This window comes from Cyprinodon tularosa, unplaced genomic scaffold (assembly GCF_016077235.1).
Source record: "Cyprinodon tularosa strain WSP-4 unplaced genomic scaffold, ASM1607723v1 ctg48, whole genome shotgun sequence".
Taxonomy (NCBI): Eukaryota; Metazoa; Chordata; class Actinopteri; order Cyprinodontiformes; family Cyprinodontidae; genus Cyprinodon; species Cyprinodon tularosa.
In genome coordinates this window covers 1,264,213-1,277,919 of record NW_024039207.1, presented here as the reverse complement: position 1 = coordinate 1,277,919, position 13,707 = coordinate 1,264,213, and the positions used below count along the sequence as shown (strand labels likewise).

The following is a 13,707-nucleotide window of genomic DNA, read 5'->3' as shown; positions in this document are numbered from 1 at the left end:
GCCATCAACACCTTTGATTATAGATGTTGGAGATCAGCCTTTTTTCCAGTGTTGTCCTGTTTCTCTGACTGTGACTGGCTGGATGTGCTCGGCAGATGGCCGCTCACACTGAGCCTGGTTCTGCTGGAGGTTTCTTCCTGTTAAAAGGGAGTTTTTCTTCTCTACTGTCACTACAAGCATGCTTAGTGTGAGAGATTGCCTTCGAGTCCATGAGTCGATGCAATCAACTGGTTTTCCTTAGATAGAAAACTTTGAATCACTTTGACTGTATGATCTGGTGAACTGTAAAGTGCCTTGAGATGACATGTGTTGTGAATTGGCGCTATAGAAATAAATGGAATTGATTAATTCAGCTTAAGTGTTTTATGGTTGATCTATTGCCTAGTTTTTAAGTTCAGTTGACCACCATGTTATTCCAGATTGTTTTTGGTTAAAATCTTTTAAGTATTTAGAGCTTTATCATCACAAATAATGTACCTAAGTTCAAAAAACTTAATCAGTCGATGTTTAAGGGCTTACAGTTTCTTCTTTAAATCTACTTGTCCTCAGTTTAACCCTCAAAGTAAGGTAGTCTCTACCTGTTGTCAGAGACAATTAGGCAACCCTGACATCCCCAAAGGCAGTCTTAGCAGAGGAGTTGCTGTTCTCTCTGCAGATTTCCTGATTACCTTTTCCCCCCACAGGCTCGCACAAGGAACCAGCGGCCCCGCATTGCGACGCCAAGCAGAGCAGGAACGTCTACGCCTCGTCACCGGTTCAAGAGAGGAGAGAGTCTGATGAAGAGGAAGAAGACAATGAGGATGAGGAGGAGGAGGAAGAGGAGCAGAGGCCCTTGTGTTCTGGTGTGCTAGGCTACCCGGTGGTTAGGGACCATACGCTGGACCTGGGGCTGAGCAGTGCTCCTGAGGCACAGGCTGGAGACCCACCACAGAACCAGGAGTATAAAGGTGAGTCTGTCAGCTGATGGGTTCACTTTGAACCGTAAATAGACTTTAATGTTTACAGAAACGTGGGGCAATAAAAGCTTTTGTTTTTAACATCTCACAAGACTTTTCCCATAAATAGTTTCTATATTTAACACCTGAGCTACAAAAGGAGAATCTCTCAGTGCAAATGGGAATGACATCATTCTTAGAGAAGCACCATCTCAATGGTTTTATGTAAGATTTCTAACTTTAGCTGATTTCTATGATGGTCTATTATCTATGGAAGAGCATTAGGGCCACTGAAAAAATAAAAAAGTTAACTGATTTTTAAATATTATTTCAGAATATTATGGGAAACTTTTTTCTCAGAATTCGGACTTTAATCTCAGAATTCTGACTTTTTTCTCAGCATTCTAACTTTAATCTCAGACTTCTGATTTTTTTCTCAGAATTCTAACTGTAATCTCAGAATGTCGACTTTAATCTCAGAATTCTGATTTTTTTTTCCTCAGAATTTCGACTTTAAGCTCAGAATACTCACTTTTGTTTTCAGAATTCTGACTTTTTTCTCAGAATTCTGACTGAATTCTGACAGCTAACAAACATTTCAGCATCAAGCTGTAGCCATGTCTGTTTTACAGACTAAAGTAGCTCTCTTGTTTTAATCACCTTCTGCTCCTCCATTATTGAAATACCATCACTGGTGATTTCCCGGGCACATAAAAAGTCGCTAAATTCTGTAATTTTTTTCACCAATATGTTACTGGCCCTCTCAAACAACTCGCATCTTTGTCAGTGAAGCTGAGTGCTCCCACATCTCTTCCTTCATGGTTCTTTCTGAGATTCTGAGATTAAAGTCAGAATTCTGACTTTTTTTCTCATATTATAATGAAATAAACAGTTTTTTCCAGTGGCACTAATCCTCTTCCGTAATTATCAACAGTTTAGGATGTTTTTTCTTTCCTTGCCTCTGGAAAAAGCTGTCATTATAAAACAGCATTTTATCAATTACAAAACAAATAAGTTTTATAAGCAGTTTTTTTACTATCTTATATTAGGGATAAAAACAATTAGCATGGTTAGCATTAGCAGCTGCAGACAGCAGCGTTTTTTCCTTGAAGAATGAAGCCAACTTTTCTTGAATCCAGGGAGGAGGAGGGAATAAAACAGCAAATCTGAGGACATTTTTTGAAGTTTGCACAAGGGATAAGAGTTTCAGAAACTTTTCTCTCATGGTTGCCTTTTCATACTTGAAAAAAGCTAAATATGAAGGGATTTTATGATTTATTGGAGCACCTTAACTAAGCTGATATCCCCTCCTTAGAGAAAGCTACTGACAGTAGCACTAACAGAACATGTAAACTATCCCTGATATTTTAGACCAAATGACATCTTTAATGTTTCATTGTTTGGGAGGATTGATGTTTGAGTTGCATTGGTCAACTGGGATCCGTTTCACATCCCTGGATTGTGTCTGCAGTGTCATTTTCAGAGTCTTACTCTTTGTGAGTAAAGCTACAGCTCACTTGCTGCATGTCAGATATAGAAGCAGTGTCAGCGCGGTGATTTGGTGGTAATATCCCATAATTCAGCTGTAACAGCTGTGAGAGGATTACTGCCGAAGTAGAACGCTGGGGTATTGATTACAGCCCACATACGGGGACGTTTGAGGAATGTCGATTTAATCTCTGGCTATTCATTTCTGGAATGAGGAGAAGAAATATCCCAGAGAGAGACTGATGGCCTGTCAGGGTCGCATGTGTGTTTTATTATAAGGCCTTCAGTACTTGGGGAAAGTATTTATATCCATTTAACCTCACATTACAAACCCAAACTTCCACTTTTTTTGTGATTGAACAGCACAGATTTAAAAAAGAGGCACAAATGGAATCTCTTTGAATGTATTAGTAAAGCATGGTGGTGGCAGTATTATGTGGAGATGCTGGTTTATGTTTTACAGAATTGTAAGGTGTGCTTTTCTCCATTTTAATTAACCAAAATCTTTATCTAGAGCTCCATGCAGAAGACTGGGTGGGTCCACATCCCAGCGAGGGGGCGGGGGAGTCGGCTCAGAGCCCAGAGATGCACGCTGGGGAGGAGGACAGCGACACAGACCTCACCTACGGGGAGGTGGAGCAACGGCTGGACCTGCTACAGCAGCACCTGAACAGGTGAGGGGCGATCATATCCGCCGTCATTCCGTCTATAATTGGCTGGAAGTCGTAGACAGATTTGAGGCCAGACACCCGCTGCAGCCGTGTTATTCAGAGGGAGAACTACTGTATGTGAGCAGCTTGCATGGTTCTAGATGAGGGGGAGGCGGCCAGTCAGTGGCCGTCTATTTATAGAAGGGGGTGCAGACGCATGGCACAGACTTTGACGTCACCATTGGAGCTTTGGAAGTCTTTATCATCTTCAGATCTTCCTAAGTTGTCCTTTTCTACTCTGCGTCCTAACCATCACATATGGTCAGAAACTTTAGAGTTTTGACCGAAATGAGTTGATTTTTAGGTGAAACGCTAAATAGTGCACAGAATGAGGGCTGCAACTAATGATTATTTTGCAAAACGATTAATCTGCTGATTATTTTTTCGATTAACTGAACAATCAGACAGAAAAAGGTTCCTTAAAGATTTTTTTAAACCAAATTAAATCAGGTGAAACTAAAATGTTTCCACAGTTCTGGATCGAGCACATTGATAAAGTTTTTAAATAAAAATTTTTAATATATTTTGATATAATTACTGCTGTAAGTGGGTCACTCTACTACTCAATTTAACGATTATTTGATTAATCAGACTGTTTCAGCCCTACATAGAATGTTCAGTCTTATTTTCTTTGGCAGTTTGGATGTCGTAGGTAAAAATTTCTTCTCTTCAACTGAACCTCACTTCACCGGGCTTGTGACAGTTTTTCCTGCTGGATTTATTTTTAGCTGCAGCTTCATCACATTTGGCTACTTTGATGAAAGCTGGAGAAAAAAAAGGCTGATTTTAAGCCCATCTGGAAAACAGCAACCCTGAACGTACAGCCAGAGCTTCAGTTTCAACATAGAAGCTATTCTATATGCTGTTGTACTTTTAAAGGTTTAAATGCAACCAAAAGTAGTTCTCCAGTGGGATGAATATAAATACTATCTGCCGTTTCTTTTCATTTTGCCTTTTCTTTCCATTTATTTCAGTTTGTGGTTGCAATGGGACCCTTTTCCTAGTTATAGTGGTAGATGGCTACTGTAGGAAGCCCATAGTCTCCCCCTAGTGCTTAAAGTCGGTGCTTACATCACCTTGATTAAATACGCCAGTCGGAGCAGATCACATGCATTCCTCCAAATCACATTTATTCTGATGGGTCTACTTGCAATCATCTCTGCTAATGTTTAGCTTCATTGAAGAGTTTAATTATTGCAGAACCTCTCTAGAGTAATTACAACCAGGCGGCTTGTTTTAGGACAGATGTGCTCATTTGTTTTTTTTAAATCCAGGTTTACTCTCATTTCGCTGACTAATTGAGTTTCCACAGAAATCATTTTCAGAATGAGAGTTGGTTAACTCAATTACCTGCATGCAGCATCAACATTCTGTTTCCATGGTAACTCATCTTTGTGTCATCATATCTTTTTTTAGGCTGGAGTCCCAGATGTCGACGGACATCCAGGCCATCTTGCAGCTCCTCCAAAGGCAAACGGCAGTGGGCCCCCCCGCCTACAGCACCGTCACCTCCAGCCCGGAGTACCACAGCCCGACCATCCGGGTCCAGCCGGTGTCTGCCATCCCGACGGAGCTCAGCCTCGACCCGCCTCCACCTCAGCCACAGGTAAACCGGGCTCCAACGATGCCCAACTCTTCTAATAACCAGTTATGGCAAACATATTATGCTTCCTGATTAGGGGAAATCTTAAAGGGGTCATAGAATGATCCTATAGCGTATTTGGTGCTGGTCCTTAAGGTCTCTGAATAGGGTGTGTAACATTGGTTGGGCTGAAAATGGCATATTTGCTGTTCTATGAGCCTGGTTAAAAACCCTAGAATGAAACGACAGGTTTTCTTCCATTTCTGGTATGCTCATATTTAGATGAGCTGTGCGGTGATTGGTTGGTTTACAACAAGCGGCTAATTTCCAAAATGCTGATGAAGGTTCTCAGTCATCCAGGTCATAGTCATTCCGTAAAAATAAAAATATCCACTGGACTTGGTTTTCAAGATTTGAAGACGTTTCGCCACCTCTCCAGGAAGCTTTCTCAATTCAAATGTCTGTATCCGCAGTGAGTTTGAGTCTTATATAGACAACGCCTTGTATCGCTTGGAAACATGCAAATGGTAACCGATGAATGGGTCGTTAGTTCCATCGTTAGCCTGTAATACCTGAAACCTGTCTATGATTGTTAAAGGGACACTATGCAACATTTTTCAGTTAATTAATGTGTTCCATAACGTTATGGATGACTAAATGAGTCATTTCAGGTTGAACAAAGGTATTCTCGGCCGCCCTGGTGGTCTGTGGGGGAAATACTGCACTTGCAACTGCAGGAGCACCGACCCGCACCCACAGGCTCAGAAGTCTCGTGAGAGTCAGTCTTGCTTTACGGCGAGAACTGCTACACCCCCCAGTTAAAAGCATGCTCGTTGCTAGCACAGTGGCAATCTTTGTGCAGTTATGCTACGTTCACGCAGCAAAAGCACCAAAATCGCGTCTGCTGCTTCCTTTTTGCTGCTTGTACCAGTTAGTTCTGACGCGTGGCTGGAGCAGCTTTGCTGCTCTGGCTGTGTCTGAGGCGCATTGGGCGGAGCTTCACTATCCTTTCTCTGCCTTGCAGCTATATTTGCTGTGATCAGTGGGAATAAAGTCGTTTTAATATGTGTTTAAGTGAGAAAATACACCTGAAAACGTAATTAGTGCAGTCAGTTCATTCAGATTATTATCCTGCCTTCAATATTTTTTCTGTCGGAGCCGCTCAGACCCCCACATACCAGCGGGGCGCCGACAGTATGGATCCCTTCATCAGCAGCGGTTCACCACGGCAGCTGGTAGGTGTTTTTCATCTAAATAATCCAAACTGCATATTCTGCCGGCAGATTTCTGCATTTTAAGTTAATTTAGGCGTCAATAAACTGTTTAAGAGGAGTGATCATCAGCGCTGTGTCTCTCTCCCTGCGTTAAACGCATCAGACGTGCTGCGCCTGGTGCTCAAAACGCGCCGCGGGACCTTTTGCTGCGCCTTGACGCGCGTCAACCATTGACTTTGCATGTAAACTCGCTGCTTCTGTCGCGCCAGCTACGTCCAGTGTGAACGCAGCTGCTAAGCTCAAAACAACCGCGCCTGGCTTGACGGAGAAACCAGGAGAACAGCTGTGCATATTTACGACAGTGCACTTTTACTTTCGCCCTCTGGAGGGAGCCTCACTGGAAAATCAACACCGGTTGCATAGTGTACCTTTAAGGGGTGGTCGTTAAGGAGGTATTGTTCACCGGCTGGAGAGGTGGCGAAACGTCTTCAAGTCCAGTGGATATTTTTTTTTGAATTTTTACGGAATTTCCAAAATCATCCAGGATTGTAGTCGACTGCAGTGCAGCACGTAGTCGAAATACACCAGGCATTTGAACGAGCCATCAGCTCTGGGTCTGGTCCGGGAACCCTGGTGGACAGATGCAGGGAGCCAGCGGGGGACAGAGTAACCGAACCCAACCGGTGACAGTAGCCTGGACACCGTGCTTCCACCCACATGCCCTTACCACCCTCGGAAGTTTAGAATTGTGAGATTATGGGGTTTGAACTTCTCTGTACGTCCATTTCAGCCACTGAGCTATCATTATTTATCTATGACCCCTTTAAGAGAAATGCAACCTTTAGACTCCTTGAGATTCAAGTCAGTTAGTTTTAAGAGGCAAACCAACACACATTGAAATGTAGAGACTTTATTGCTGTTGAGGTTCACAGTTGCTAAAAAAACCCACAGTTCAGTTTCTCACATATTCAGGTGCTATTCAGGGTCAACTCTAGTGTTTATTTTTTTTTATCTTCCTTACCATCTAAGCTTGATAAAACACAGCAGACCAGCATCTCTGTGCATGTAAATTAACCTCACCAACCGACCAATCAAACACAGGCCCTTTTAATCCAATCAAAGTAACCCTTGCAAATATTGCACCTAGAGTCGCAGAGATTACAAAACCAAATGGCAGGATTTAAGAAAAAAGACCTATGAAGTCAGAAATCTGCCACTCAGGCATGTAAACTTTTCCTGATTTAATATGAGGCCACAAATATATCACATTGACATCCATGCTACTCCTCTGCGCTAGTTTGTTTTTTGTGCTACTTTAGATTCTCTCCTGCTCGCATTTGGACCTGTTTCTGTGTTCTCGTGTCAACTTTTACCACTTTAAGGGGGGAACAAACCGAAGGAAGTAAACTACCTGTGATTGGCTGCTTTTCAGGAAATCCTGCCACTCGTTATCTTCAGGCTAGTAACACTAGCAAAGCATCTTTAGGCTAATTGCTGCCCTCTTAAAGGGTTAAATGGTTCAGTGATGTCATCCTTAAATTACTTTAACACAGTCAAATGTGTTCTTACAGCAGTAGCAATTTGTCTTAAATGATTGGTTAGTTTGGAACTTCATATGAGCTAAGCTAACATTAGCTTCGCTGTTTAAATTAAGAAAGTGAGACTTGAATGAACTGTAGTTTATGGCTGAATACAGTCTGTTGTTCAGCTTTTTTTCCTTTTGTGTCCAGCTTTGTTTATATGGTAATCACTTAATAGATATAAAGTCAGAATTCTGCACTTTAGGAGAACAGCATTTAGCCTAAAGATGCTTTGCTAATGTTAGTAGCTAAGATGAAAACAGTAGAGGTGGGATTTCCTGAAAAGCCACAGGTAGTTTACTTTCTATGTTTGGTTCCGTCCTCAGATGGAAGAAACAGGTCAAAACGTGAGGAGGAGATTATCCATATACTTAAAAAGCCAAGCTATGAATGTGTTACATTTGGGGCCACATAGTATTAAATATGTCCATGGAGAATAGTTTACTTTTCTTCCAGGCCCTGTGAGGTGATGCAACATTTTCTATTGTTTCTGTTTTAACTGCAATAACCATACCTATATAAAGGTTTGAGTTTTTAGAGCCACATAGGATAATCACTACAATGGATTGAAGCTGTTTAAGGTGTAATTTAAGATGTATTAGATGTGTGTGTGAGTGTATACATCTTAAATTCCACCTTAAACAACTTCTATTCATTGTAGTGCTTATCCTATGTGGCTCTAAAGACTCAAACCTTTAGATAAGGTATGGTTATTGCTTCTGAACCTATTTTCTACCACAGGTTTTCCTTCCACTTAACTTTCCAGAAATGTGCTTGGATGGAGCACAAATCACTGGACTTTGTTTTCCAAAATTGAAGACCTTTCGCTTCCATTCCATGAGGTTTTATCAATTCAAATGTGTGGAGTAGCGTTGAGTTGCAGGCTTTATAGAGTAGCCCAACAAAAGCCTTGTTGTGGCTTAGAAAACTGGTCCGTCCCTTAGTGAATGGGAGTCGTTGTTGGCCTGGCTAAACAGGCGAGTTGTCTTGATTTCCTGCATGGCGATGAGGATTGAGAGGATAGTGGGAATGAATCAACTCTAATGCAGCATTATAGGTTTTTGAGAGCTGAAATTGAGTCCATTCCCTCTGTTTAAGGTTGTTTTATCTCTTTAAACAAATGGCTTCCTTCACACCCTTTTCAAACTACCTGTCTTCTTTGTCCTTAAGGTGTAGGTAGAAAGCAAGTCTTGTCCGGAGGAGGTAGTCTGTCTGTGTTGGTCCATGCGTCTGTGGAGAGGTTGTTTGGTTTCTCCAATACAAAGATCAGAGCATTCCTCTCTGCATTGAACGGCATACACCACTCTGCTCATATTTGGTCTTAGGGTTTTGTCTTTCGGATGCACTAGTCTCTAAGGGTCTTGTTTGGTTCGAAATGTACTGATATTGTGTTTGGAGAAAATCCGCTTGGGTTTTTCAGAGACTCCAGCAAAGTATTGGATGATTCTTTTTTTTGCATTTAACCGTCTCATTCTTAAGTTCTGCTGCGTGTCTTTTGGATTTCCTTGCTGATTTGACGTGGTTCTGTTCTTTGTGCTTCCCTGAGTCAAAAAGAAGATACTGGTCTGTGTGAGTGGATTTCCATCCCCTTCCATGCTCAAACAGTTCAGAAAAGGTAGCTAGTTGTGGCCCAACAAGTTAATGTGTCTTTTGAAAGCTTTCTGATTCTTTTTGCTGGATTCTGGTGAAAGGGTCCAAAGCTCACTTTTCCATTTCCTCAATGTAAAGATTTATAAGGATTTACAGACAGGAGCACGGTTGCCCCCGTGTCAGCAGTTGTAGCCAATCTTTACATGAAAGAAATAGAAAAGAAAGCTTAGGACACTTTCAGAGGAACACCACCAAGCCATTGGTTTAGATATGCGGATGACACGTTCGTCAAAATCCAGTTAAAAGAAGTGGAAGCACAAAGAACAGAAACACATCACAGATGCTCTCCAAACCTGTGGGTATCCAACTGGGCGTTCGTAAAACCAGCAGGGAAAACCGAAAGACACGCAGCAGAACATAACGATGAGATGACTAAACGCAAAATTCAAGAGGAGTTTATCCAAACAAGACCCTTAGAGACTAGTGCATCCGAAAGACAAAACCACTAGACAAAAATATGAGCGGAGTGGTGAAAGTAGTTCAATTAATGCTCTGATCTTTATATCGGAGAAACCAAACAACCTCTCCACAGATGCATGGCTCAAAGGAGAGCGACCTCTTCCAGACAAGACCCTGCTGTCTAACGACACTTTGAGGACCAAAATGTAAACGTTTTGGACAAAGAAGACAGGTGGTTTGAAAGGGGTGTTGAAGGATGTTGGAGAGAAAAACCAACCTTAAACAGAGGGGGTGGACTCGGGTTTCAGTTTTCAAAACCAGTTTAGCCAAGGCAACAACGACTCCCCATTACTAAGGGGTGATAGTTAAAGCTGAATGCTTTCTAAGCTAAAACTAGGCTTTGTTTTGGTCCACTCTCTAAACCCTGGAACTGAAAGCTACTCCAGACATTTTGAGTTGAGAAAGCTTCCTGGATGGGAAGCGAAACATCTTCAAAGTACAGTTTTTTGGAATGACTATGACCTGGATGAGTCTTCACAGACGCATGTAAACATAATTTAGTCTTAAAAGGGGTATGAAGGAGTGGACCTTACTTAAACATACCCCTTAAATTTGTAGCAAAACTTAGTAGCTGTGGGTATCAATAACACTTGAATAAGTTTAAATAGGAGTAATGTTCTGACAAAAAAATGTATTAAAATATGTTTTCACACTTGCTGAACATCTAAATTCTGTCATCTGCATAAAAATTTCTCACCCTTCTTTGTTTTCTCTTATTCTGTCACAAATGTGAATCTGCAATCAGAGGATAACCTTTTTGATGCTCCACAGGGCCCCGACTCGGAGAGCTCTTCTCCGAAATCCAAAGAAACCTCTCCAGTCCTCGTCTGCACACAGACTCTTCCAGATGGGAACTTTGCGGGGCTGCTGGAGAGCGACTCCAACGCCGATCAGAGACACGCGATAGAGCTGCCTCACCAATGGTCGCCGCGGTTCCCATCAGGGCGACAAGCTTCTCTGCCCGACGTCCCCAACAGCTCGGGGATGTTGGGACTCCACAGGCCTGGCTCTGACCCGGGTCTTCCAGGACAGTAACCCCCCCTCTCCAACCCTTAAAGACTAAAGGTCTTCTCTTAAGCTTGACTCAGGGTCTAAGAAAGAGACTGAATATGCAAAGGATTAAAAACTGTAGATTTTCTTCCATTCCTTTTGAGAACATCTGAACCCTCCCCTCCCCCACTGATCTAGATGTACATATCTATTTATACCAAGGTATTTATACACTATATATTATTAACATCTGTAAAGTCATCTATATCCTGTACATAGTTCAAATATACCACTGCCAGCAACACAAAGCACCTAATGTGCTATTTCTAGATATGCATGATTTCCATACTCATGTTTTCTGTTCTGTTGCATGTTCCTCACGTGCTGCAGCTCACGAGGCGTTCGGGTGTTATTGGCATGTTGCTCTCATTTCCTGCATCTTCTGCCTCTACATAGGGGACAAAGCTACTTGAAACAATCACTGAGGCATTACTCTATTTGGCAGCGTGAAATAATACAGCTTTCTCTGAACCTGGAGGCTACTTTCAGGAAAGTTAGGCTGTATTTGAAGGCATCTTCTAGAACTTATCAGCCCAGATCCAGGAAGTAACCTCAGAGAAAATATGAGTTTAACTGCTGTAGATTTACTCCATGGCTTTTAGGTTCTGACCTTTCTCTGGAGAAGATCTGTCTGGATGTTTAGCGTGCCTACTGTCCACAAGAGGTTAAACTAAACCACTTCTTCCAAACCCTCAACTGGAAGGAGGCCTCGCTCAGCACACTGACCGCTCTTGTGGGCATTTTGAGAGCAATAACGACGGACCAGTGAAGGTAACCCTCTGGGTCTCGGTGTTTCTGAACAGCAGATATGAGGGGAAAAAATAAGTGGTAAATATATTTTCAATAAAATTAACAAGGCACTCCTAACAGCATAGAATAATTTGCTTTGAAAAGATAAAGGTTTGTTCTATTAATTTGCCTCAGGAAACTGCCTGAAGTGATCATTTAAAGCTGCACTGTTGTGGTTTAGCCTTAGCAACGTAGTCATGTCTTGCATCTACCCTCTCCCTTTGTTTGCCTTTTACTTTTTGTCAAAGAAACAGAAAAGCATCCGAGCTGCCCTGGTGTACATGTCCGTAAAGGGATCCACGACTAGTTTAACATTTTGTAAGAGCTCGTTTGTAGTATTCTACATCCACAGAGGTCGCCATTTTTCACCTATGCAATGCATGATGGGTTAATGATGCGGTTAGTTCTTAACTGTATTGTAAACACAGGAAGGCTAACATTATTAGAGCCGTTTTTTATCCTACAGCATTTAACTGCTGTAAATTTAGTCAATACTTATTTGTTGAAACAAATGTGATCGGCTTGGGATCTTTTTTACAGTACTAGCTAGCGCTAATGCGTAATCAAATCAACTGCTTAAAGTGACACACAGTAAGTCATAACACATATTTTAGAAACGGTTTTGATCCTGATTCTAACTGTAAACAACCTGTTAGGTAGCATAGCTCTCCATCTGGGTTAGCAGCAGCTGCACCACCCGATCCGTCCTGCACATGCGCTAAGAGATATACTGGGTTTCCATAAATAATGTAATTATGGTACTAAAACGACTTATTTCTATCCATAACTTACTAAAAAAATAGTAATACACATCTGTAAAAAATGTGTTATGCTTTTTACAGTTTCTCCGTTAAACTGCTTCTCTGACGTCACCATGGGATATGCTCAGAGCAGTCGGGCAAAATACAATTAAACAATGTTTATCTGCATTTTAGTGGTTTCTTTCTTTAGATTACGCACTATATAGCATAAGGATAAAACTCCAAAGCTCCCAGAAGTGGCGTAGGATCCCATTTCTGGTGCAGATCGGGCAGAGACGAGTGATAAAACAGGAATTTAAGGCATTTATTTTCTCAAGAAATATATTTAATACATTATATTTTAGTACGTTTACTGTTTTTCGGGAGGGAAAACATCACTAAGGTATTTTTAACTAAATAAAATTGAGGACAATCCGGAAGTATATCTGGATGTGCATGCGCAGAACCGATCGTGCCTCTGGGACGGATCAGGTAGTGACAAGCGCTTCAGACTCAAAAGGTTTATTTAGTTATATGGAGCTAGCATACATCTTTAACCCAGAATGCATTGCAGCAACATCTGATGGGTAGATGGGTTTTTTTATAGATAATTTAGAGCTACAGCAAATTTGAAAATATATGCCTTTTATTTTAATTATATTCTACATATAAATATAAAGTAGAAGGAAAATGGAGCATGGCTTGACAGAAACATGTTGACTTCACTCTATACTCTGTGTGAACATCTGTGTGAACAATGGCCGTTTATCAATATGTGGACATGTGCAACGTCATCAAACTCAGCCTCCGGATGTTGTTCTCACCTCCTATTGACCCAGATTTATGCTCTGAGTTCCCGTTCTCCCAGAGTCCATACTTTCCTGTGTTCTTATCAAAAACGTACTTGGCGAGGACAGGAGTCCGTACTCACGTTCTTATAAATTGAGAAACGGCCAATATCTTATAACTACACAGCTTAGAGCAGTGTTTTTCAACCCTGGTCCTCAAGATGTTTCTGAGCTTTCACACACCTGTTATCAATTGATAGCAGATTATCAGGCTTTGCTGAACTGCAATCATCTGAATCAGGTGTGCTGAAGCTCAGAAACATCCAAAACATGCAGAGCAGTGAGCCTTGAGGACCAGGGTTGAAAAAACACTGGCTTAGAGTATTTTAACTGCATTTACATCTGAAAGTCTATCGTTAAAACTAGTCATGAATCCCTTTTAACATTTACCTGCAAAACTCTACAGCCAGAAGCAACCCATTTATCTTCACAGCGAGCAGGAACTGCTGGAGACGGTGGATTTGGTGCATGCTTTAGGTCTTCCATTATATCCTGAAAAACTACAACTTCCTAAAAGAAAGCATAATCAGAAAAAAAAAGTTTGGCCTCCAACAGCCTTAGCTTTACTCACCTGCTCTAGCCTTTATAAATAGCATCAGTGCAATGCAACTAAAAGGTCCTCTGCTGTCACATGTAGGTCTACTCGGTCATTTTACATCAAA

General features: G+C 41.5%; 1 protein-coding gene across 5 annotated transcripts in view; it reads left to right on the top strand.

Annotated features, from left to right (window-relative positions):
* The window catches only part of LOC119794441 (potassium voltage-gated channel subfamily H member 7-like), a 126,731-nt gene extending 115,177 nt beyond the window's left edge, over positions 1-11,554 (top strand). For 3 of the 5 annotated variants that reach the window (XM_038302020.1, XM_038302023.1, XM_038302021.1), the window contains 4 exons: positions 684-947; positions 2,938-3,097; positions 4,550-4,739; positions 10,390-11,553. In XM_038302020.1, the coding sequence (XP_038157948.1) occupies positions 684-947; positions 2,938-3,097; positions 4,550-4,739; positions 10,390-10,653 (878 nt within the window). In that variant the 3' untranslated portion in view covers positions 10,654-11,553. Of the gene's footprint in view, positions 1-683; positions 948-2,937; positions 3,098-4,549; positions 4,740-10,389 lie in introns of all 5 variants that reach the window. The other 2 variants (XM_038302019.1, XM_038302018.1) reach the window with 2 other exon arrangements.
* The last annotated feature ends 2,153 nt before the right edge of the window (positions 11,555-13,707 follow it).